The sequence below is a fragment of the Oncorhynchus mykiss genome, chromosome Y, assembly GCF_013265735.2.
Source record: "Oncorhynchus mykiss isolate Arlee chromosome Y, USDA_OmykA_1.1, whole genome shotgun sequence".
Taxonomy (NCBI): Eukaryota; Metazoa; Chordata; class Actinopteri; order Salmoniformes; family Salmonidae; genus Oncorhynchus; species Oncorhynchus mykiss.
The window spans coordinates 35,932,401-35,957,519 of record NC_048593.1 but is presented as its reverse complement, the minus strand read 5'-3'; the positions used below and the strand labels follow the sequence as shown (position 1 = coordinate 35,957,519).

Below are 25,119 nucleotides of genomic sequence, written 5' to 3'. Positions count from 1 at the left end.
TTAACAGACCTCTGAGACTATCACAGTGCAGGTGCATTTATACGGAGACTTGATTACACACAGGTGGATTGTATTTATCATCATTAGTCATTTAGGTCAACATTGGATCATTCAGAGATCCTCACTGAACTTCTGGAGAGAGTTTGCTGCACTGAAAGTAATGGGGCTGAATAATTTTGCACGCCCAATTTTTCAGTTTTTGATTTGTTAAAAAAGTTTGAAAAATCCAATAAATGTCGTTCCAATTCATGATTGTGTCCCACTTGTTGTTGATTCTTCACAAAAAAATACAGTTTTATATCTTTATGTTTGAAGCATGAAATGTGGCAAAAGGTCGCAAAGTTCAAGAGGGCCGAAAACTATCGCAAGGCACTGTATATATATACACAACCGTTCAAAAGTTTGGGGTCACATAGAAATGTCTTTGTTTTTAAAAGGAAATCACTGTGTTTGTCCATTAAAATATCATCAAATTGATCATAAATACAGTGTAGACATTGTTAATGTTGTAAATGACTATTGTAGCTGGAAACAGCAGATTTTTTTATGGAATATCGACATAGGCGTAGAGGCCCATCATCAGCAACCATCACTCCTGTGTGCCAATGGTGTTAGCTAATCAAAGTTTATCATTTTAAAAGGCTGATTCATGAAGATTCACGAAGCAAAACACCAGTCTCAACGTCACCAGTGAAGAGGCGACTCCGGGATGCGGCCTTCTAGGCAGAATTCCTCTGTCCAGTTTCTGTGTTCTTTTGCCCATTTTAATCTTTTCTTTTTATTGGCCAGGCTGAAATATGGCTTTTTCTTTGCAACTCTGCCAAGAATGACCAGCATCCCGGAGTCGCCTCTTCACTGTTGACGTTGAGACGGGTGTTTTGCGGGTACTATTTAATGAAGCTGCCAGTTGAGGACTTGTGACGCATCTGCTTCTCAAACTAGACACTCTATTGTACTTGTCCTCTTGCTCAGTTGTGCACCGGGGCCTCCCACTCCTCTTTCTATTCTGGTTAGACAGTTTTCTCGGTTCTGTGAAGGAAGTAGCACACAGCTTTGTACGAAATCTTTAGTTTCAAGGCAATTTCTCACATGGAATAGCCTTCATTGCTCAGAACAAGAATAGACTGACGTGTTTCAGAATAAGGTTCTTTGTTTTCCAACTAGTCTGTAGAAGGCCAGTTTTATTGCTTCTTTAAACCAGAACAACAGTTTTCAGCTGTGCTAACATAATTGCAAAAGGGTTTTCTAATGATCAATTAGGCTTTTTAAATGATAAACTTGGATTAGCTAACACAACGTGCCATTGGAACACAGGAGTGATGGTTGCTGATAATGGGCTTCTGTACGCCTATGTAGATATTCTATTAAAAACCAGACGTTTCCAGCTACAATAGTCATTTACAACGTTAACAATGTCGACACTGTATTTCTGAACAATTTGATGTTATTTTAATGGACAACATTTTTTGCTTTTCTTTTCAAAACAAGGATATTTCTAAGTGGTCCCAAACTTTTGAACGGTAGTGTGTGTGTGTGTGTGTGTGTATAAATATATATATTATAATTTTTTTGCAGGACCTAACATATTATACAGTAGTGCACAATTTTCAGGGACCCGTTTTGGCTTGTGACATGAGCACTACTTTCAAACCTTCTGGCTGAAATTATACAAAATCTCTGGAGCATCACTTTAAGTGTTGTTATGTCTCTGTAATAAAAAGTATTAAGAGCCATTGATGACGAGGTTAGAAATCTGAAGAGAGAATACCTTTTCTGCCGTGACGATACAGACGAGTTACGTCATCAACCAAGGACAGACAGAGAACATAACACTGGTTAGCACAAAACATCCATTTAATCTGAGGTATCTATTACAATCATGTACAAGTCTTGTGAAAACAAACCTTTGTGTTGAAATGAACACTCACAGACACCTGATAGAAAACACTTTGTAAGACTCACGTCAGACCAGACAGGCTGTAGCTGTCAACCCCTGGGACAATGACAGTGTGGCTGGGGTCAATTCCAATCCAATTCTGTTAGTTCTAGAAGGTGAATTGAGAAATTCTAGACTCAAAAAGTGCCTTGCATTTTCAACGGGGGACGTTCCTTTCTGTTCCTCAATTGGAATTATGATTTAGGTTCTGAATTTCCTGAATGGAATCTACTCCTACCACTGACTGACATAATACTGTAGTGGACAGAGAATTATGGTACTCTTCATGTTTCAGCTTAGTCAATGGAAGGGATATGTAATACTGTATGGACTTAAACTGAAATCAAGTCAAACAAAGACACCCTACTTGTTCATGGTAAAGAAGAGAATTGTGGGGATAGGCAGTGTGCTTAGGATTCAAATGTTTCTTTAATTAAAACGGTTCAAACTGCTCCTCTTTATTGATACGACACTTGTTTGAATAGTAGAGAGAAATCGATAATGTAATAAAAGGCACCGTAACAAGGCTGTTGTTTTTCGTACGTTTGTAGATGCACAATACTTTCTTTTTTTTAATTTTTATTTTTTTTATAAACACTGGCCTCCATTTAGCGTTTCTGTGCACAATCAACACAAACCTGCAGAATTGATATGGACCGTAGTCTGTTGTTGATCATATCAGGGGACCAATGAAGTCATATTTACCCCATTCTATAACCAGTCAGACACGGGGCACCATCTTAGAGGCACTAGCAAAATGGCTATGTAGCACCTCTGACATACAGAACAATACAATCACTAGCTGTTTTTGTTCTGGTGTCTCACATACCTTTACATGTCTATGTTGAAGTACCACGTTGGGAGGAGGTGTGTGGAGGGGAAATAGAAAATTGTATTTACCACATCTTGTAGCAGCATTCGTTTAGTGTATCAAATAGTCTCTGTTGATGAGGTCAGGTGACAGAGATTGGATTGGTCAAAGAGTTCTGTAGTTGTCCTGGCAACCCCTAGATTAGATCCACTGTGCGTGAGAGTGTCCTCAAAACAGAGGGAGTTGAGTAAGAGACAGGTAGGCAGACAACTAAGTTGGGTTGGATACAGGGGGCCAGGGGCCAGAGTAGATCACAACTCTGGGTCCGGGGGGGGCGAGAGAGAGACAACAGGGAAGAAAATGGTATATAGAGCCAGGTCAGGTTGATTGATAATCAAAACTATTGTGTAGAGGATGGCTGTAGTCAGTCCGTGCATAGAGGATGGCTGTAGTCAGTCCGTGCGTAGAGGATGGCTGTAGTCAGTCCGTGCGTAGAGGATGGCTGTAGTCAGTCTGTGTGTAGAGGATGGCTGTAGTCAGTCCGTGCGTAGAGGATGGCTGTAGTCAGTCCGTGCGTAGAGGATGGCTGTAGTCAGTCCGTGCGTAGAGGATGGCTGTAGTCAGTCCGTGCGTAGAGGATGGCTGTAGTCAGTCCGTGCGTAGAGGATGGCTGTAGTCAGTCTGTGCGTAGAGGATGGCTGTAGTCAGTCTGTGTGTAGAGGATGGCTGTAGTCAGTCTGTGTGTAGAGGATGGCTGTAGTCAGTCTGTGCGTAGAGGATGGCTGTAGTCAGTCTGTGCGTAGAGGATGGCTGTAGTCAGTCTGTGTGTGTAGAGGATGGCTGTAGTCAGTCTCTGTGTGTGTAGAGGATGGCTGTAGTCAGTCCGTGCGTAGAGGATGGCTGTAGTCAGTCTGTGCGTAGAGGATGGCTGTAGTCAGTCTGTGTGTAGAGGATGGCTGTAGTCAGTCTGTGTGTGTAGAGGATGGCTGTAGTCAGTCTGTGTGTGTGTAGAGGATGACTGTAGTCAGTCTCTGTGTGTGTAGAGGATGGCTGTAGTCTGATTGAATCAGAACTCTGTGTGTAGAGGATGGCTGAAGTCCTTGTTCCCTAGTGGGCTTTCACTGGGCTTCATATAAACCCCCTCCATGGCCCTCCACAGGCTGTGCTGGCTGGGACCCATCATGGCGTGCACTTCCCTCTGCCCGTGGATGGGCCGGCCGTACTGCTCCCCTGTAATCGATAGCAACGCATCGGTGGAGGCGTGCTGGAAGCGGACAGCCTCCTCGCGCTGCCACACCGCCCCTCCACACTGCACCGTCCACTCATCCAGGTGGTCCCCCTCGCCCTCCTCACCAAACGCACTCACCTCCTGAGAGAGGGGGGAGAGGGAGAGAGAGCACGGGGGAGGGAGAAAGAAAGAGGATCAGAGAAAGCATGAACAATTATACAATGATATATATTTTTAGTATTGTAGTTAGTGATTGAGGGGGACAGAGAGCAGGGGTTCAATCCAGCATCAAGGGCAACACACCCTACAACCTCCTGTGCCATAAAGGTCCAGACTAGAGGTCGACCGATTATGATTTTTCAATGCCGATTATAGGAGGACCAAAAAAGCCGATACCGATTAAATCGGTCGATTTTTATTTATTTATTTGTAATAATGACAATTACAACAATACTGAATGAATACTTATTTTAACTTAATATAATACATCAATAAAATCAATTTAGCCTCAAGTAAAAAATAAATACATTTTATTTAGGTAAGCTAGTTGAGAACAAGTTCTCCTTTGCAACTGCGACCTGGCCAAGATAAAGCATAGCAGTTTGACACATACAACAACACAGAGTTACACATGGAATAAACAAACATAGTCAGCAAAAGGAGCAAAATAAATAAATACAGTATGGGGATGAGGTAGATAGATGGACTGTATACAGATGGGCTATGAACAGGTGCAGTGATCTGTGAGCTGCTTTGACAGCTGGTTCTTAAAGCTAGTGAGGGAGATGGGAATCTCCAGCTTCAGTGATTTTTGCAGTTTGTTCCAGTCAGTGGCAGCAGAGAACTGGAAGGAAAGGCGACCAAAGGAGGAATTGGCTTTGGGGGTGACCAGTGAGATATACCTGCTGGAGCATGTGCTAGGAGTGGGTGCTGCTATGGTGACCAGCGAGCTGAGATAGGGCGGGGCTTTACCTAGCAGAGACTTGTAGATAACCTGTAGCCAGTGGGTTTGGCGACGAGTATGAAGCGAGGGCCAGCCAACGAGAGCGTACAGGTCACAGTGGTGGGTAGTATATGGGGCTTTGGTGACAAAACGGATGACACTGTGATAGACTACATCCAGTTTGCTGAGTAGAGTGTTGGAGGCTATTTTATGTCAAAATAATGAAACATGTTCAATTTGGTTTAAATAATGGAAAAACAAAGTGTTGGAGAAGAAAGTAAATCATGTGCTATGTAAGAAAGCTAATGTCGAAATTCCTTGCTCAGAACATGAGAACATATGAAAGCTGGTGATTCCTTTTAACATGAGTCTTCAATATTCCCAGGTAAGAAGTTTTAGGTTGTAGTTATTATAGGACTATTTCCCTCTATACCATTTGTATTTCATTAACCTTTGACAATTAGATGTTCTTATAGGCACTTTAGTATTGCCAGTGTAACAGTATAGCTTCCGTCCCTCTCCTCGCTCCTTCCTGGGCTCGAACCAGCAACACAACGACAACAGCCACCCTCGAAGTAGCATTACCCATGCAGAGCAAGCTGCTAGCTAGCAACATACCTTGGCTTACCGCATTCGCGTAACAGGCAGTCTCCTTGGGGAGTGCAACGAGAGAGAGGCAGGTCGTTATTGCGTTGGACTAGTTAACTGTAAGGTTGCAAGATTGGATCTCCCGAGCTGACAAGGTATAAATCTGTCATTCTGCCCCTGAACGAGGCAGTTAACCCACCGTTCCTAGGCAGTCATTGAAAATAAGAATGTGTTCTTAACTGACTTGCCTAGATAAATAAAAAGGTATAAAAAAAAATGTTTTTAAAAATCTGCAAATCGGCGCCCAAAAACACAGATTTCTGATTTTTATGAAAACTTGAAATCGGCTGTAATTAAAAATTGTCCATTCCGATTAATCGGTCGACCACTAGTCCAGACCTCTTGTGAAACATGGTGATACACTTATCTCCACACAGTGAGCCAGGCTAAAGTGTTTCAAAACAGAATAAACAAATATTGACATAGACTTTCACCCCAAATGACAGCCTATTCCCTATACCCTTCAAACTCAACTCTAGACCTCGAAGACAGTTCCACTGCATTTTTTCATTGTTTCCCCTAATCAGGGACTGATTTAGACCTGTCACACCAGTTGTGTGCAAAATAATTATCAGGTAGAACAGAAAACCAGCAGGCTCCGGACCTCGTAGGGTATGAGTTGAGTACCTCTGCGCTATACAGAGCACTATTTTTGACCAGAACCTTATGGGCCCTTTTAACTATAGCTATATGGGCCCTGGTCTAAATAGGAAATAGGGTGTCATTTGGGTCACACACATGATGTTTCCCTTGACCTGGTTGGAGGAAAGCGGAGAGGAGAAGTAGTGGCTGTGCAGGTTGCGTCCAGTGTTGACATGTGTGAGGCGGATGGTCTGACCACACTTAATAGGAGTCCCCCGGTGACACTGGGCCCCGCTGGTGCCCCGTACACTCCAGTAGCTGTTACTGTCCTCCACCGTGGTCACGCCTGTTACTGACTGCTGTCCGCTGCCTGGCAGGACAGAGGCAAATACACCGTCAGGCAAACAGAAACATGAGTGAGAACAATGGAGAAGAGAGAGAATATAATCAAGTCAAGCTGTTTTTCCATTTCTCTGTATCCAAGCTATAGTTAGCTACTAGTAGACGCTGGCAGTTGGCTAGATAGCAAGAACACATTGACTCACCGGAGCCGTAGCGCACGTCGTGAGAGTGCAGTCTGACATTGTGCTTTACATTTAACAGCTTTACAACCGAGCCGCAAGTCACAAAGCTCAGTTCCGTCCCGAGCGATAGCCCAAGTAAACATGTCAATAAGAAAGCGCTCAATAAAAAGTGTGAATGACCAGTACAGTTATCCATTACCGCTCGCAGCTGCCACTCAACTCCGCGATGTTCATTAGTTTCTGCTACGTCATGGAAATGGTACCGTGGGGAAGGAGGGCGCCCCCTGCTGGCGCGGATGACTCATTTTAGATTAAAAGTAATGTGGCATTTGCGGATTTTGTTATAAATTTGAAGTACTTATGAGTCTACTTCGTTTGTTTTTACGTTGAAATCAATACTTAGTTCGTTATTTTCCTTTTTATCGCTGCGGAACGTGGTCGCTATAATATTGTCCACCAGAGGGAGTGGATGGGCTCCACGAGAACAAACCACTTCACACGGAGTCGGAAGTTTCCTCACCACCGGAATTCAACACGCCGCTATTCATCAGCCATTTTTATTAGTACAAGCTTGCGCGAAGATATAGCATAGCGACATATCCCTCTACATTTCAAGGATTTAGGTCAAGTATCGTCGCAGGGAGAAGTAAGTTATTTTAACAAAAGGAGTTTGGTGTCCAGTGAAATAATCCCGCGCCAACAACATGGGAACAATAGCATTGACTGTTGTCCTCCTGGCTAAGTTAACTAACTACAGGGGCCTTGTTGTTGTCTCCCAGTATCTTGATTTTTAGCAACAAAACATATTGCTAACTGAAGTCAAGGATACACAATTCAGAGTTCATTATCAACGTGTCTTGGTAATATAACAACTGAAAGTCGCCACATGGCTAACGAAAGCCCTTCACGTTTAACTTCGCTAATGGAGTGTTTGTGCTTGCTAGCCAGTTAGCATGGGTATATAGCTAATTAGCTACTGAGATACGATGTTCAAAACTAAGAAAAAGCATAGTTAGCTAGTTATGTAAGCGTCCTATAAAACCGCAGAGATGGTTGGCTAGAAAACCAAGCATCCCAGCGCAACATTGGTTTCTTAATTAACCGTACCTAACGTTAGCTAGCTAGGTACTGTAGCATCTAAATGTGTATTTTCTGTCCACTGGTGTTTTGTGTGCGTGAGACGTCCATCATCTGTGTGAACGTGTTGTTCCAGAGTCGCGCAACTCGTTACGCTTCTCAATCCGTCCACGATTCTCTATTCTGAACGTTGTTATGCGGGATCGAGTGCATTACTAGCTTTCCTGGTTTGGTGCATTTTTTAAACTGACAGCAGGACTGTTAATTAAAGCAACTCTGAGACTACTATTCTCTGAATACATGATACAAATCTGCTCTTTTAGTGTGATCCTTGTGTTAACCTGTAGCGTGTGTGTCCAGGCCTTGCAGACATGTCTGACTTCATCGATAGCGAGGCTGAGGAGTCGGAGGAGGAGTTTGAAGAGAAAGACCTGAAGCCTAAAAAGACCCAGGCGTTTATGGATGATGGTGAGCACATGATTACAATGTACTGATTTCGTATGGATTCGTCAGAAGGTGTGAGTGTGACGCATGAATGTCTCTCTGCCCATGCAATTCCTATATCATGTCTTCATCAGTGTGTTTAGTTTATGAGCAAATGTTTGCATGTGTTTCATTCTTCCTCCAACCCCCAACAGAGGAAGAGGAGGAAGAGTTAAACACAGAGGACCAGGATGAGCACGGGAACCTGATGGGGCTCATCGACGATGATGTGGATGAAGATGAGGAAGAGGAAGAGAAGAAAAGCGGAGGAGCAGGCAGCGGCAGCGACTCAGAGGATGAAGTCAGACACAGACGCAAGAAACGCAGTAAGTTTGGGCTTCGGGGCTGTGAGATTTCATTCCCCCAAAATTGACAGTCTTGCCTAGGAAAGAAATTAGGAAAGACATTTTATGTAAACTAATTTCTTCTTTGTCACACTTTTCCCTCTATCTCTCCTTTTCTACCCCACCCGCCTTTCTATCTCGCTCCTTTCTTCCCTCGCCCCCCCCTTCTCGCTCCTTTCGTCCCTCACCCTCTTTCCCCCCTCCCTCCCTCTTTCCCCCTCTCTCTCACTCCCTTCCTCCCCAGACTATGACGACTATCTGGATGATGATGACCTGGACCTCATTGAGGAGAACTTGGGAGTCAAAGTCAAGAGGAGGGTAAGCAGTCACTTCCTGTCTGGGTAAGCAGTCACTTCCTGTCTGGGTTAGCAGTCCCTTCCTGTCTGGGTTAGGGTTAGCAGTCCCTTCCTGTCTGGGTTAGGGTAAGCAGTCCCTTCCTGTCTGGGTTAGGGTTAGCAGTCCCTTCCTGTCTGGGTTAGGGTTAGCAGTCACTTCCTATCTGGGTTAGGGTTAGCAGCCCCTTCCTGTTAGGGTTAACAGTCCCTTCCTGTCTGGGTTAGGGTTAGCAGTCCCTTCCTGTCTGGGTTAGGGTTAGCAATCACTTCAATTATAATCATGTAATTGTTATCGAAAAGGCTAATTTGATCCTATATCAGCACTCCTACACTGAGATGCTTTGTGATTTCAAATGAGTCATGATAACGTATTCAAGTATCATATAAATGCATAACCTGAAATGGGCCCCAGTTTAAACATCTTTCCCCCTCCTCGCCATCCTCTATGAGGACATGGACCCCAGTTTAAACGTCTCTCTCCGTCCTCTGTTGTCCTGACAGAAGAAGAAGTATGACCGTGTGAAGACTATGGATGATGATGAAGATGACGAGAAGGACCAGATCGCAGACGAGATCTTCCACAGAGGAGATGACGAGGACGGAGAGGGGGAGCTGGAGGAGGGAGAGACAGTCGACCCGCCCCTACGTCGCCATGGTGAACGCCTCGACGAGGAAGAGGAAGAGGAGGGAGAGGAGGAGTCAGGTACTTTTGATGATAATGTTACACATTTAATACCTGAAATTCTTTTTGAGAAACTCAGTTCTATATATGCAAATATAAACATATTACAGCACAAAAAAATTGTCTGAAAACTTCCTGGCTCTGATAATCGCGTATTTCCTCAGATATTGATGACTTTATCGTGGACGACGATGGCCAGCCTATCACCAAGAGGAGAAGCAAGAAGTTCTCAGGATACACAGATGCGTGAGTGTTCACTCACCACCTCAGGGTTAGGGATAGTGTTCACCACCTCCTCAGGGTTAGGGATAGTGTTCACCACCTCCTCAGGGTTAGGGATAGTGTTCACCACCTCCTCAGGGTTAGGGATAGTGTTCACCACCTCCTCAGGGTTAAGGATAGTGTTCACCACCTCCTCAGGGTTAGGGATAGTGTTCACCTCCTCAGGGTTAGGGTAGTGTTCACCTCCTCCTCAGGGTTAGGGATAGTGTTCACCACCTCCTCAGGGTTAGGGATAGTGTTCACCTCCTCCTCGGGGTTAGGGATAGTGTTCACCACCTCCACAGGGTTAGGGATAGTGTTCACATCCTCAGGGTTAGGGATAGTGTTCACCACCTCCTCAGGGTTAGGGATAGTGTTCACCTCCTCAGGGTTAGGGATAGTGTTCACCTCAGGGTTAGGTTAGGGATAGTGTTCACCTCAGGGTTAGGGATAGTGTTCACCACCTCAGGGTTAGGGATAGTGTTCACCACCTCCTCAGGGTTAGGGATAGTGTTCACCTCCTCAGGGTTAGGGTAGTGTTCACCTCCTCCTCAGGGTTAGGGATAGTGTTCACCACCTCCTCAGGGTTAGGGATAGTGTTCACCTCCTCCTCGGGGTTAGGGATAGTGTTCACCACCTCCACAGGGTTAGGGATAGTGTTCACATCCTCAGGGTTAGGGATAGTGTTCACCACCTCCTCAGGGTTAGGGATAGTGTTCACCTCCTCAGGGTTAGGGATAGTGTTCACCTCAGGGTTAGGTTAGGGATAGTGTTCACCTCGGTTAGGGATAGTGTTCACCTCCTCAGGGTTAGGGATAGTGTTCACCTCAGGGTTAGGTTAGGGATAGTGTTCACCTCAGGGTTAGGTTAGGGATAGTGTTCACCTCAGGGTTAGGTTAGGGATAGTGTTCACCTCCTCAGGGTTAGGGATAGTGTTCACCTCAGGGTTAGGGATAGTGTTCACCACCTCCTCAGGGTTAGGGATAGTGTTCACCTCCTCAGGGTTAGGGATAGTGTTCACCTCCTCAGGGTTAGGGATAGTGTTCACCTCCTCAGGGTTAGGGATAGTGTTCACCTCCTCAGGGTTAGGGATAGTGTTCACCTCCTCAGGGTTAGGGATAGTGTTCACCTCCTCAGGGTTAGGGATAGTGTTCACCTCCTCAGGGTTAGGGATAGTGTTCACCTCCTCCTCGGGGTTAGGGATAGTGTTCACCACCTCCTCAGGGTTAGGGATAGTGTTCACCTCCTCAGGGTTAGGGATAGTGTTCACCACCTCCTCAGGGTTAGGGATAGTGTTCACCTCCTCAGGGTTAGGGATAGTGTTCACCTCCTCAGGGTTAGGGATAGTGTTCACCTCCTCAGGGTTAGGGATAGTGTTTACCTCAGGGTTAGGGATAGTGTTCACCTCAGGGTTAGGTTAGGGATAGTGTTCACCTCCTCGGGGTTAGGGATAGTGTTCACCTCCTCCTCGGGGTTAGGGATAGTGTTCACCACCTCCTCAGGGTTAGGGATAGTGTTCACCTCAGGATTAGGGATAGTGTTCACCTCCCCCTCAGGGTTAGGGATAGTGTTCACCTCAGGGTTAGGGATAGTGTTCACCTCCTCGGGGTTAGGGATAGTGTTCACCTCCTCCTCAGGGTTAGGGATAGTGTTCACCACCTCCTCAGGGTTAGGGATAGTGTTCACCTCCTCCTCGGGGTTAGGGATAGTGTTCACCACCTCCACAGGGTTAGGGATAGTGTTCACATCCTCCTCGGGGTTAGGGATAGTGTTCACCTCCTCCTCAGGGTTAGGGATAGTGTTCACCACCTCCACAGGGTTAGGGATAGTGTTCACATCCTCCTCGGGGTTAGGGATAGTGTTCACTCGCCACCTCAGGCTTAGTGTGGACAGACCTGTATACGATCCCATCCATCCTAGTGGTTTCCTTCCAGGTAATGCAGAACAGCCATTGAGAGCAGAATGTTTTCCCCCCTGTTCCTCTGTCCCCGTCTACAGAGCCCTCCAGGAAGCTCAGGAGATCTTCGGGGGCGACTTTGACTTTGCGGAGTTCGACGCCGACGGTGCTTATGAACAGGGTGAGGAAGAGGAGGAGGACCAGGATGAAGAGGGCTGGGACCGGCCCAAGAAGCCAACGAAGAGGAGGGTGGGGAGGAAGAGCATCTTCGAGCTCTACGAGCCCAGCGAGCTGGAGAGTAGTCACATGACTGACCAGGACAACGAGATCCGCTCCACAGACATGCCAGAGAGGTTCCAGGTAGGGTTGTCTGTCTGTTTCACCCTCCTGTGTCCTTGAATCTAGTTGTGATATGTTAATGAAGCCGTGTGTGTGCGTCCGTGCTCTGCCCCGTAGCTGCGCTCCATCCCAGTGAAGCCTGCTGAGGATGATGAGTTGGAGGAAGAGGCAGAGTGGATCTACAGAAACGCTTTCTCAACCCCCACCATCTCCATGCAGGTAGGAACCTCTGCGCGCACACACACACACACACACTGACTACACACGCTGACTACACACACACACACACTGACGACACGCGCTGACTACACATGCACACTAACTACACACACACACGCACACTGACTACACATACACACACACTGACTACACACACGCACACTGACTACACACACACGCACACTGACTACACACACACGCACACTGACTACACACACACACGCACACTGACTACACACACACACGCACACTGACTACACATACACACACACTGACTACACATACACACACACTGACTACGCACACACGCACACACACACTGACTACGCACACACGCACACACACTGACTACGCACACACGCACGCACACTGACTACGCACACACGCACGCACACTGGCTACGCACACACGCACGCACACTGGCTACACACACACGTACACTGACTACGCACACACGCACGCACACTGACTACGCACACACGCACGCACACTGACTACGCACACACGCACGCACACTGGCTACGCACACACGCACGCACACTGGCTACGCACACACGCACGCACACTGGCTACGCACACACGCACGCACACTGGCTACGCACACACGCACGCACACTGGCTACGCACACACGCACGCACACTGGCTACGCACACACGCACGCACACTGGCTACGCACACACGCACGCACACTGACTACGCACACACGCACGCACACTGGCTACGCACACACGCACGCACACTGGCTACGCACACACGCACGCACACTGGCTACGCACACACGCACGCACACTGGCTACACACACACGTACACTGACTACGCACACACACACACACACACGCACACTGACTACACACACACACACTGACTACGCACACACACACTGACTACGCACACACACACGCACACTGACTACACACACACACACTGACTACGCACACACACACACTGACTACACACACACTGACTACGCACACACACACACGCACACACACACACACACTGACTACGCACACACACACGCACACTACACACTGACTGTACACACACATACTACACACTGACTACATACACACACACTACCTCAGCCCACCCACCCCCGTCATTTCTATACAGGTTTGAGCCTCTGACTTGCTGTGGAGAGTGATTCCATATGAAACCAGGACAAAGAAGGAAGATGAGCAGCCCATTACCCTAACTATTATCATACAGCTGAAACACATGAACAGCTCAGCACAGACCATATCTTCTCAGTCCACTATCATACTATTTTTACTTTGTTTTTAAAACAACTGTTGTCTGTGTGTTCAGGAGAGTACAGATTACCTGGACAGAGGAGCCACCACTAACTTTAGCAGGAAGGGCCCCAGCACCATCGCCAAGATTAAGGAGGCCCTCAACTTCATGAGGAATCAGCATTTTGAGGTACACTGCCCTGATACTAACAGTGTGTGTAGTGGCTAAGGCTCTAACTGTGTGTGTGTGTGTGTGTCTGTAGTGGCTAAGGCTCTAACAGTGTGTGTGTGTCTAGTGGTTAAGGCTCTAACACTGTGTGTGTGTAGTGGTTAAGGCTCTAACACTGTGTGTGTGTGTGTAGTGGTTAAGGCTCTAACACTGTGTGTGTGTGTGTAGTGGTTAAGGCTCTAACACTGTGTGTGTGTAGTGGTTAAGGCTCTAACACTGTGTGTGTATAGTGGTTAAGGCTCTAACACTGTGTGTGTAGTGGTTAAGGCTCTAACACTGTGTGTGTGTAGTGGTTAAGGCTCTAACACTGTGTGTGTGTGTAGTGGTTAAGGCTCTAACACTGTGTGTGTGTGTGTAGTGGTTAAGGCTCTAACACTGTGTGTGTGTAGTGGTTAAGGCTCTAACACTGTGTGTGTGTGTGTAGTGGTTAAGGCTCTAACAGTGTGTGTGTAGTGGTTAAGGCTCTAACACTGTGTGTGTGTAGTGGTTAAGGCTCTAACACTGTGTAGTGGCTAAGGCTTGTTGGGGAATAATCAGAATTAGTTGGTAACATAGGTAAGATGTTTTATATTCATCATATGTTTGTAAGTTACTTCTCATCAGAATGTTATTTTTGTATAATACTGTGGCGGTGTTGCAGTATCTGTTCTATGTCAAGACTAAGTTGTTTGGGCCGGAGAGAGGGGAGAGGTCAAGCGTGGATCTCTTGGCTCCACAATGTCTGTGTGTCTCTGATCTTGTCAAGATAAGATGGATTTGATATATGCCTGTTGATATGGAGGATTTGTTTATGGTTCTGAGTTTGAGAAAATAACATAGTTTAGGAGACAAAGATGAACGATAAATTAGACCTATGCTGTCTGGCTATGTGTGTATTTTGCTATTAAAGGATCTCAGTTGCAAGGTGTAAGGGACTCTCAGAGAATTCATTGATAGACACTGAATTGATCTGAGAGTCACAAGGTTGTGATAGAGCTCATATAATTAAAGATGGACTTTGTGATAACTAACTCTGACTTGTGTGTGGTTTGCTCTCATGATTTGGTAAATAAAGGAAATTTCCATGACAGGCTCTAACAGTGTGTGTGTAGTGGCTAAGGCTCTAACAGTGTGTGTGTAGTGGCTAAGGCTCTAACAGTGTGTGTGTGTGTAGTGGCTAAGGCTCTAACAGTGTGTGTGTGTGTAGTGGCTAAGGCTCTAACAGTGTGTGTGTGTGTAGTGGCTAAGGCTCTAACAGTGTGTGTGTGTGTAGTGGCTAAGGCTCTAACAGTGTGTGTGTGTAGTGGCTAAGGCTCTAACAGTGTGTGTGTGTAGTGGCTAAGGCTCTAACAGTGTGTGTGTGTAGTGGCTAAGGCTCTAACAGTGTGTGTGTGTAGTGGCTAAGGCTCTAACAGTGTGTGTTTGTGTAGTGGTTATGGCTCTAACGTGTGTGTGTGTGTGTGTGTGTGTGTGGTGGCTAAGGCTCTAACAGTGTGTGTGTGTAGTGGCTAAGGCTCTAATGTGTGTGTGTGTGTGTAGTGGCTAAGGCTCTAATGTGTGTGTAGTCGCTAAGACTCTAAATGTGTGTTTGTGTAGTGGTTATGGCTCTAACGTGTGTGTGGTGGCTAAGGCTCTAACAGTGTGTTTGGTGGTTAAGGCTTTAACTGTGTGTGTGTGTCTTTCTCTGTCTCCTCCAGGTTCCATTCATCGCCTTCTACAGGAAGGAGTACGTAGAACCGGAGCTCAACATCAACGACCTGTGGAAGGTCTGGCAGTGGGACGAGAAGGTAAAGGATGACCTTTGACATGTGACATAAGACCATGAGGCTCACACGCCTCTGCATTCACCAGCAGTTAGTAACCTTTACAGTTGATACAACCTAAAAGCAATCTCAGTCTCGTTCCATTGTTGATTCTCCTCGTATTAACCCACTTCCTGTCCCTCGACCCCTGACCTCAGTGGTGCCAGCTGAAGAGCAGGAAGCAGAACCTGACACGTCTGTTCCGGAGGATGCAGGGGTACCAGTATGAGCAGATATCTGCCGACCCCGACAAGCCCCTGGCTGACGGCATCAGGCCCCTGGACACTGCTGATATGGAGAGGTACGGTTCCACACAGGGTCCGAGGACATAGGGACTGCTTCCAAAATGGCACCCTACATAGTGCACTACTTTAGACCAGAATAAGTATCCATGGAGAGGTGTGTACGTCCCAACACAGGGCCTCGGGAGAACAGTGGTATTAAGAGGGTCAATGGGACCCGTGATTGACAAGCTCAGTTCTGTATATTGTGTCAACTTTATAGCAACAGGTCTAAAAAGGACAAATAAAGGAAGTTCAGGAATCATTTTTTGATGATGGCTTTCCCACAACGTGTGTTCAAGTGTTGTAATGCACTAAGGGTCAGTTTCCCGGATACAGATGAAGCATAGAAATGTGTTTTCTTCTCAGGGCTCAGTCTGTGTCTAGAAAGTCAAGACTTCCCATAGCATGGTAGCACATCAAAGTTCAGAAGCCTCATAGCCCCATGTCTTCACAGAAGCCAGGACCCATTTAGTAAAGTCCACCTACTCTTACTGTTCCCCTCTCCAATCCTCTCCTCCGCTGCCCTCGCCCTTCTCCTCCTCTACCCCCTTTCTCCTCCTCTACCCCCTTTCTCCTCCTCTACCCCCTTTCTCCTCCTCTACCCCCTTTCTCCTCCTCTACCCCCTTTCTCCTCCTCTACCCCCTGCCCCCTCTTCTACCCCCTGCCTCCTCGTCTACCCCCTGCCTCCTCCTCTACCCCCTTCTCCTCCTCTACCCCCTGCCCCCTCCTCTACCCCCTGCCCCCTCCTCTACCCCCTGCCCCCTCCTCTACCCCCTTCTCCTCCTCTACCCCCTTCTCCTCCTCTACCCCCTTCTCCCTCCTCCTCTACCCCCTTCTCCCTCCTCCTCTACCCCCTTCTCCCTCCTCCTCTACCCCCTTCTCCCTCCTCCTCTACCCCCTTCTCCCTCCTCCTCTACCCCCTTCTCCCTCCTCCTCTACCCCCTGCAGACTGAAAGATGTCCAGTCCATAGATGAGCTGAGTGACGTGTATAGTCACTTCCTTCTGTACTATGGCCGAGACATCCCCAAGATGCAGAACGCAGCCAAAGCTGCCAGCAAGAAGAAGAAGAAGAAGAAGAAGATTGAGGTCAACGAGGAAGGTTGGAGGCCATGTGGACAATTATAACTGATTGCTATAATAGTGAATAACTATATTGTTAACCCAGAAATGATTTGATAAGGAGATCAAAATGGCTGCCAAGGGGATTTCGATGTTTCCTTATTTCTTTGAAATCACACCCTGAGGCTAAAATATCAAAGCAAGGTGTTGTTGTTGTATAAAGTTAAATAACAGCACCTTTTCAACAACCCTGTTTAGATTTTTTTTTTTGTGATTTCCACCCTCTACACATCATGTCTTTTCCCATTCCTTTCAGGTGAGGAGGAAGAGGTGGAGGAAGAGGAGGAGGTGGAGGAAGAGAAGGGGCCGGACCTGAAGCTGGCATCTCGTAGAGACATGTACAGCATCTGTCAGAGCGCTGGGCTCGGTGAGTCACCTCTGACCTCTCGTCTATTTTTCTGTACTGAGTGGGACCTAAGCTTGACTTCATTGTGCTTGTGATTGCTGAAAGGGGCTTGACATGTGAAACGTGAAGAAAATATTCCCTGCTCTGCCTCAAGACATTACTTCTGGCAACCTGTCTCATCCTTTTCAAATTCTGCAGAGGCTGACGTGTTACATTATGAATGCACTGGGACATGTTATTGTCACGACGCATCAGGAACTGACAGCTTCTCTGTTAATGTCACGACGCATCGCATCAGGAACTAACAGCTTCTCTGTTAATGTCACGACGCATCGCATCAGGAACTAACAGCTTCTCTGTTAATGTCACGACGCATCACATCAGGAACTAACAGCTTTTCTGTTAATGTCACGACGCATCGCATCAGGAACTAACAGCTTCTTTGTTAATGTCACGACGCAGCAGGAACTAACAACTTCTCTGTTAATGTCACGACGCATCGCATCAGGAACTAACAGCTTCTCTGTTAATGTCACGACGCATCGCATCAGGAACTAACAGCTTCTCTGTTAATGTCACGACGCATCGCATCAGGAACTAACAGCTTCTCTGTTAATGTCACGACGCATCGCATCAGGAACTAACAGCTTCTCTGTTAATGTCACGACGCATCAGGAACTAACAGCTTCTCTGTTAATGTCACGACGCATCAGGAACTAACAGCTTCTCTGTTAATGTCACGACGCATCAGGAACTAACAGCTTCTCTGTTAATGTCACGACGCATCAGGAACTAACAGCTTCTCTGTTAATGTCACGACGCATCAGGAACTAACAGCTTCTCTGTTAATGTCACGACGCATCAGGAACTAACAGCTTCTCTGTTAATGTCACGACGCATCAGGAACTAACAGCTTCTCTGTTAATGTCACGACGCATCGCATCAGGAACTAACAGCTTCTCTGTTAATGTCACGACGCATCACATCAGGAACTAACAGCTTCTCTGTTAATGTCACGACGCATCGCATCAGGAACTAACAGCTTCTCTGTTAATGTCACGACGCATCGCATCAGGAACTAACAGCTTCTCTGTTAATGTCACGACGCATCGCATCAGGAACTAACAGCTTCTCTGTTAATGTCACGACGCATCGCATCAGGAACTAACAGCTTCTCTGTTAATGTCACGACACATCGCATCAGGAACTAACAGCTTCTCTGTTAATGTCACGACGCATCAGGAACTAACAGCTTCTCTGTTAATGTCACGACGCATCGCATCAGGAACTAACAGCTTCTCTGTTAATGTCACGACGCATCGCATCAGGAACTAACAGCTTCTCTGTTAATGTCACGACGCATCAGGAACTAACAGCTTCTCTGTTAATGTCACGACGCATCGCATCAGGAACTAACAGCTTCTCTGTTAATGTCACGACGCATCGCATCAGGAACTAACAGCTTCTCTGTTAATGTCACGACGCATCGCATCAGGAACTAACAGCTTCTCCGTTTATTTTTCTCTTGCTCACACACACACACACACAGATGGCCTGGCTAAGAAATTTGGGCTGACTCCAGAGCAGTTTGGAGAGAATCTGAGAGACAGCTACCAGCGTCACGAGACAGAGCAGTTCCCTGCCGAGCCTGTGGAGTTGGCTAAAGACTACGTCTGCAGGTAACCACACACACACACACACACACACACACACACACACACACACACACACAAAGAGCAGGGTAAAACGCTTAATGTAACGACACACACACACACACACACAAAGAGCAGGGTAAAACGCTTAATGTAACGACACACACACACACACACACACAGAGCAGGGTAAAACGCTTAACGTAATGACACACACACAGAGCAGGGTAAAACGCTTAGCGTAACGACACACACGCAGAGCAGGGTAAAACGTTAACGCAACGACACACACACAGAGCAGGGTAAAACGCTTAGCGTAACGACACACACACAGAGCAGGGTAAACCGCTTAACGTAACGACACACACACACACAGAGCATGGTAAAACGCTTAACTCTGTAGAGTTGGCCAAAGAATAAGTCTGCAGTTAACCACACATACACACGGACCCCCCTAGCTCTCCCTCTGTGTGTGTAGCCAGTTTAACAGCCCTGAGGTGGTGTTGGAGGGGACTCGTTATATGGTTGCGATGCAGATTGCCAGGGAGCCTCTGGTCAGACACGTCCTCAGACAGACGTTCCAGGAGAGAGCCAAGATCAACATCAAGCCCACCAAGAAGGGAAAGAAGGTACGGGAACCAAGACACTGCATTAACCGTGTTCATGTTATTGATGGTCGGTATCCAGGGTAGAGACAGGCTGTGTAATGTTATTGATGGTAGGTATCCAGGGTAGAGACAGGCTGTGTAATGTTATTGATGGTAGGTATCCAGAGTAGAGACGGGCTGTGTAATGTTATTGATGGTAGGTATCCAGAGTAGAGACAGGCTGTGTAATGTTATTGATGGTAGGTATCCAGAGTAGAGACAGGCTGTGTAATGTTATTGATGGTAGGTAGACAGAATAGAGACAGGCTGTGTAATGTTATTGATGGTAGGTATCCAGAGTAGAGACAGGCTGTGTAATGTTATCGATGGTAGGTATCCAGAGACAGGCTGTGTAATGTTATTGATGGTAGGTATCCAGAGTGTAGAGAGGCTGTGTAATGTTATTGATGGTAGGTATCCAGAGTAGAGACGGGCTGTGTAATGTTATTGATGGTAGGTATCCAGAGTGTAGAGAGGCTGTGTAATGTTATTGATGGTAGGTATCCAGAGTAGAGACAGGCTGTGTAATGTTATTGATGGTAGGTATCCAGAGTAGAGACGGGCTGTGTAATGTTATTGATGGTAGGTATCCAGAGTAGAGACGGGCTGTGTAATGTTATTGATGGTAGGTATCCAGAGTGTAGAGAGGCTGTGTAATGTTATTGATGGTAGGTGTCCAGAGTAGAGACGGGCTGTGTAATGTTATTGATGGTAGGTATCCAGAGTAGAGACAGGCTGTGTAATGTTATTGATGGTAGGTATCCAGAGTGTAGAGAGGCTGTGTAATGTTATTGATGGTAGGTATCCAGAGTAGAGACAGGCTGTGTAATGTTATTGATGGTAGGTATCCAGAGTAGAGACAGGCTGTGTAATGTTATTGATGGTAGGTATCCAGAGTAGAGACAGGCTGTGTAATGTTATTGATGGTAGGTATCCAGAGTAGAGACAGGCTGTGTAATGTTATTGATGGTAGGTATCCAGAGACATGCTATGTAATGTTATTGATGGTAGGTATCCAGAGACGGGCTGTGTAATGTTATTGATGGTAGGTATCCAGAGACGGGCTTTGTAATGTTATTGATGGTCGGTATCCAGGGTAGAGACAGGCTGTGTAATGTTATTGATGGTAGGTATCCAGAGTAGAGACGGGCTGTGTAATGTTATTGATGGTAGGTATCCAGAGTAGAGACGGGCTGTGTAATGTTATTGATGGTAGGTAGACAGAGTAGAGACAGGCTGTGTAATGTTATTGATGGTAGGTTTCCAGAGTAGAGACAGGCTGTGTAATGTTATTGATGGTAGGTATCCAGAGTAGAGACAGGCTGTGTAATGTTATTGATGGTAGGTATCCAGAGTGTAGAGACGGGCTGTGTAATGTTATTGATGGTAGGTATCCAGAGTAGAGACAGGCTGTGTAATGTTATTGATGGTAGGTATCCAGAGACGGGCTGTGTAATGTTATTGATGGTAGGTATCCAGAGTAGAGACGGGCTGTGTAATGTTATTGATGGTAGGTATCCAGAGTAGAGACAGGCTGTGTAATGTTATTGATGGTAGGTATCCAGAGACAGGCTGTGTAATGTTATTGATGGTAGGTTTCCAGAGTAGAGACAGGCTGTGTAATGTTATTGATGGTAGGTATCCAGAGTAGAGACAGGCTGTGTAATGTTATTGATGGTAGGTATCCAGAGTAGAGACAGGCTGTGTAATGTTATTGATGGTAGGTATCCAGAGACGGGCTGTGTAATGTTATTGATGGGAGGTATCCAGAGTAGAGACAGGCTGTGTAATGTAATTGATGGTAGGTATCCAGAGACGGGCTGTGTAATGTTATTGATGGTAGGTATCCAGAGTAGAGACGGGCTTTGTAATGTTATTGATGGTAGGTATCCAGAGACAGGCTGTGTAATGTTATTGATGGTAGGTTTCCAGAGTAGAGACAGGCTGTGTAATGTTATTGATGGTAGGTATCCAGAGTAGAGACAGGCTGTGTAATGTTATTGATGGTAGGTATCCAGAGTAGAGACAGGCTGTGTAATGTTATTGATGGTAGGTATCCAGAGACGGGCTGTGTAATGTTATTGATGGTAGGTATCCAGAGTAGAGACAGGCTGTGTAATGTTATTGATGGTAGGTATCCAGAGACAGGCTGTGTAATGTTATTGATGGTAGGTATCCAGAGTAGAGACGGGCTGTGTAATGTTATTGATGGTAGGTATCCAGAGTAGAGACAGGCTGTGTAATGTTATTGATGGTAGGTATCCAGAGATGGGTTGTGGGAACTTTGCTCTGTATCACCATTCCTTTACTATTGTTTAACTGAGAAGGAACTAACCTGGGATCCAGTGCTGGACTAACACACATAACAAACTCAGTGAGATCTGTCTTTAGACCACAGCCAACATAACAAACACAACAAAACAACAGCATGTTGATCTTATACCGTTTAGCGTTGGTGTAAGTGTGTAGAATACTGTGTCCTATTAACTTGACTCCTACAACAAATGGTGTAGAAATGTCTGGTTTAAGACGTGATCCTCTTCGCTGTCCTCATGCCGTGTTGACCTGACTGGTTTGTTATAGGACATGGACGAGGCCCACTTTGGCTACTCCTTCAAGTACCTGAAGAACAAGCCAGTGAAGGAACTGAACGGAGACCAGTTCTTAAAGATGTGCCAGGCTGAGGAGGAGGGGCTTCTCACCATAGACATCTGCATCGATCTCCTAGGGGTCAAAGGGTAAGGCGCGGCGGCATCGACCTCCATAGGGGTCGAAGGGTAAGATGGAGGGCCAAACCATAGAGAATTAAAGGTTGTATTAGCATGGGCAGCACCTTTGAGGGCTTCCACCTTTTTAATGTAGTCAACTGGGTAGGACTCCCAACTTCATTGGCTGATGCCTCCTGGTGACCCTGTTGGAGTCATGTACAACCGGGTCATTAGGAAGGATCAGCAAATCGTGAAGAAGAAAATGGACTACAGAATAGCCTCAATGGCGCTGCCCATGCTGTCACAGCCGCTCTAATGGCACAGATACAAAGATGAGTCCTCGATCTATCCAAACTCATGACTTAAAGTTTTTCTGAATGGTCAAACTTACCCCCTCCCTCTCTCTCCTCTCTCCATCCCTCTCTCTCCTCTCTGCCAACCCCCCTCCCTCTCTCTCTCCTCTCTCCATCCCTCTCTGCCAACCCCCTTCCCTCTCTCCATCCCTCTCTCTCATCTCTGCCAACCCCCTTCCCTCTCTCTCTCCTCTCTCCATCCCTCTCTGCCACCCCCCCCTTCCCCCTCTCTCTCTCCTCTCTCCATCCCTCTCTCTCCTCTCTGCCAACCCCCTTCCCTCTCTCTCCTCTCTCCATCCCTCTCTGCCAACCCCCTTCCCTCTCTCTCCTCTCTCCATCCCTCTCTGCCAACCCCCTTCCCTCTCTCCATCCCTCTCTCTCCTCTCTGCCACCCCCTTCCCTCTCTCTCTCCTCTCTCCATCCCTCTCTGCCAACCCCCTTCCCTCTCTCCATCCCTCTCTCTCCTCTCTGCCACCCCCTTCCCTCTCTCCATTCCTCTCTCTCATCTCTGCCACCCCCTTCCCTCTCTCTCTCCTCTCTCCATCCCTCTCTGCCACCCCCCCCTTCCCCCTCTCTCTCCTCTCTCCACCTCTCTCTCTCCTCTCTGCCAACCCCCCTCCCCCTCTCTCTCCTCTCTCCATCCCTCTCTCTCCTCTCTGCCAACCCCCTTCCCTCTCTCTCTCCTCTCTCCATCCCTCTCTGCCACCCCCCCCTTCCCCCTCTCTCTCCTCTCTCCATCCCTCTCTCTCCTCTCTGCCAACCCCCTTCCCTCTCTCCATTCCTCTCTCTCCTCTCTGCCACCCCCTCTCCCCAGGGTTGCAGGTGACCAGACATACTTTGATGAGATCAAGCAGTTTTACTACAGAGATGAGTTCAGTCACCAGGTGCAGGAGTGGAACAGACAGAGGACCCTGGCCATCGAACGCTCCCTCACACAGTTCCTGTACCCTCAGATGGCCAAGGAACTCAAGAACAAACTCATCGCGGAGGCCAAGGAAAACATCATCAAGGTAGACCATGTTACAACAAACCTAGCTTCTTCCAGGACTCTCTGTATCCCATAGGATGGTGAGTTGACATGACCCGACCATTGGAGATTTGTGAATTCCACTTGTTCCAGCACTTCTTGTGAATAAGTGTTTCAAGCATAAATTAGGTCACGTGGTGTCTAATTCCTCTTCACCTTTGACCCCAGTCGTGTTGCAGGAGGCTGTATAACTGGCTGAAGGTGTAGGTTTGTTTACCCTGTGATATTGTCTGGTCCAGTCATGTTGCAGGAGGCTGTATAACTGGCTGAAGGTGTAGGTTTGTTTACCCTGTGATATTGTCTGGTCCAGTCATGTTGCAGGAGGCTGTATAACTGGCTGAAGGTGTAGGTTTGTTTACCCTGTGATATTGTCTGGTCCAGTCATGTTGCAGGAGGCTGTATAATTGGCTGAAGGTGGCTCCTTACAGACCAGACCAGCAGGCGGAGGAGGAGGATGATGATCTGATGGATGAGAGTCAAGGAAAAGGCATCAGAGTCCTGGGAGTGGCCTTCGCAGACAGCAGGTGTGTGTGTCAAAGAGTCATAAGGTGTCTTCCATCCTTGTATTTTGTACCACTCAATAAACAGCCACCATAAATGATTTGTGATATGTTTCGATGAGTGATAACTAAACGTTGTAATTCTGTTACCATAGAGACACGCCAGTGTTCTGTTCACTGATCAACGGAGAGGGAGAGGTCGTGGACTTCCTCCGTCTGCCCTACTTCCTGAAGAGGAGGAACGCATGGAAGGAGGACGAGAGAGACAAAAAGGTACAGACAGACAGACGGACGACAAGAATCTCCTGCCTGTCCTCTCCTCTCCTCTGCCCTCCTCCCCCCGTCTCTCCTCCCCCCGTCTCTCCTCCCCCCGTCTCTCCTCCCCCCGTCTCTCCTCCCCCCGTCTCTCCTCCCCCCGTCTCTCCTCCCCCCGTCTCTCCTCCCCCCGTCTCTCCTCCCCCCGTCTCTCCTCCCCCCGTCTCTCCTCCCCCCGTCTCTCCTTCCCCTGTCTCTCCTCTCCTCTGCCCTCCTCTCCTCGTCTCTCCTCCCCCCGTCTCTCCTCCCCCCGTCTCTCCTTCCCCTGTCTCTCCTCTCCTCTGCCCTCCTCTCCTCGTCTCTCCTCCCCCGTCTCTCCTCCCCCGTCTCTCCTCCCCCGTCTCTCCTTCCCCGTCTCTCCTTCCCCGTCTCTCCTCCCTCGTCTCTCCTCCCCCGTCTCTCCTCCCCCGTCTCTCCTCCCCCGTCTTTCCTTCCCCCGTCTCTCCTCTGCCCTCCTCCCCCCGTCTCTCCTCCCCCGTCTCTCCTCCCCCGTCTCTCCTCCCCCGTCTCTCCCCCCTCGTCTCTCCTCCCCCTTCTCTCCTCCCTCGTCTCTCTTCCCCTGTCTCTCCTCCCTCGTCTCTCCTCTGCCCTCCTCCCCCCGTCTCTCCTCCCC

General features: G+C 47.4%; 2 protein-coding genes and 2 long non-coding RNA genes across 5 annotated transcripts in view; 3 read left to right on the top strand and 1 right to left on the bottom strand.

Annotated features, from left to right (window-relative positions):
• Nucleotides 1–1,836: 1,836 nt before the first annotated feature.
• sdf2 (stromal cell-derived factor 2) lies at nt 1,837–6,931 on the bottom strand. Of its 2 annotated transcripts, XR_005040495.1 has the most exons (4): nt 6,694–6,931; nt 6,322–6,518; nt 3,714–4,116; nt 1,837–3,631 (listed from the first exon to the last, which is right to left on the bottom strand). XR_005040495.1 is itself a non-coding variant. In XM_021591614.2 (3 exons), exons 1-3 carry the CDS (start codon nt 6,866–6,868, stop codon nt 3,814–3,816), a joined length of 675 nt encoding a protein of 224 aa, XP_021447289.2. In that variant the 5' UTR covers nt 6,869–6,931; the 3' UTR covers nt 2,344–3,813. The 2 variants fall into 2 exon arrangements, 1 of the variants encoding a protein (XP_021447289.2); XM_021591614.2 differs by having other exon boundaries at nt 2,344–4,116.
• Nucleotides 6,932–7,146: 215 nt separating this feature from the next.
• supt6h (SPT6 homolog, histone chaperone and transcription elongation factor) overlaps nt 7,147–25,119 on the top strand; it is a 39,346-nt gene continuing 21,373 nt past the window's right edge. The window contains exons 1-19 of the mRNA XM_036968144.1: nt 7,147–7,318; nt 8,110–8,217; nt 8,388–8,558; nt 8,821–8,894; nt 9,413–9,614; nt 9,758–9,839; nt 11,853–12,111; nt 12,208–12,309; nt 13,620–13,733; nt 15,449–15,538; nt 15,712–15,854; nt 16,787–16,938; nt 17,215–17,325; nt 18,854–18,983; nt 19,435–19,585; nt 22,187–22,341; nt 23,479–23,674; nt 24,073–24,215; nt 24,347–24,464. Of these exons, the coding sequence (XP_036824039.1) occupies nt 8,121–8,217; nt 8,388–8,558; nt 8,821–8,894; nt 9,413–9,614; nt 9,758–9,839; nt 11,853–12,111; nt 12,208–12,309; nt 13,620–13,733; nt 15,449–15,538; nt 15,712–15,854; nt 16,787–16,938; nt 17,215–17,325; nt 18,854–18,983; nt 19,435–19,585; nt 22,187–22,341; nt 23,479–23,674; nt 24,073–24,215; nt 24,347–24,464 (2,490 nt within the window). The 5' untranslated portion in view covers nt 7,147–7,318; nt 8,110–8,120. The remainder of the gene's footprint in view (nt 7,319–8,109; nt 8,218–8,387; nt 8,559–8,820; nt 8,895–9,412; nt 9,615–9,757; nt 9,840–11,852; nt 12,112–12,207; nt 12,310–13,619; nt 13,734–15,448; nt 15,539–15,711; nt 15,855–16,786; nt 16,939–17,214; nt 17,326–18,853; nt 18,984–19,434; nt 19,586–22,186; nt 22,342–23,478; nt 23,675–24,072; nt 24,216–24,346; nt 24,465–25,119) is intronic.
• LOC118945336 lies at nt 19,599–20,776 on the top strand. Its single transcript, XR_005040497.1, has 4 exons — nt 19,599–19,850; nt 19,937–20,146; nt 20,276–20,576; nt 20,734–20,776. It is a non-coding gene; the product is annotated as an uncharacterized LOC118945336 (long non-coding RNA).
• On the top strand, nt 20,964–22,160 carry LOC118945335. The gene is made up of 3 exons (XR_005040496.1): nt 20,964–21,036; nt 21,118–21,365; nt 21,409–22,160. It is a non-coding gene; the product is annotated as an uncharacterized LOC118945335 (long non-coding RNA).

Coding starts and splice junctions, on each gene's coding strand:
- sdf2 (XM_021591614.2), bottom strand. CDS start 6,868: ATGGATAACTGTACTGGTCATTCACACTTTTTATTGAGCGCTTTCTTA. Junction 6,519..6,693: donor CGACGTGCGCTACGGCTCCG/GTGAGTCAATGT, acceptor CTGTCCTGCCAG/GCAGCGGACAGCAGTCAGTA. Junction 4,117..6,321: donor CTCCGCTTTCCTCCAACCAG/GTCAAGGGAAAC, acceptor CCCCTCTCTCAG/GAGGTGAGTGCGTTTGGTGA.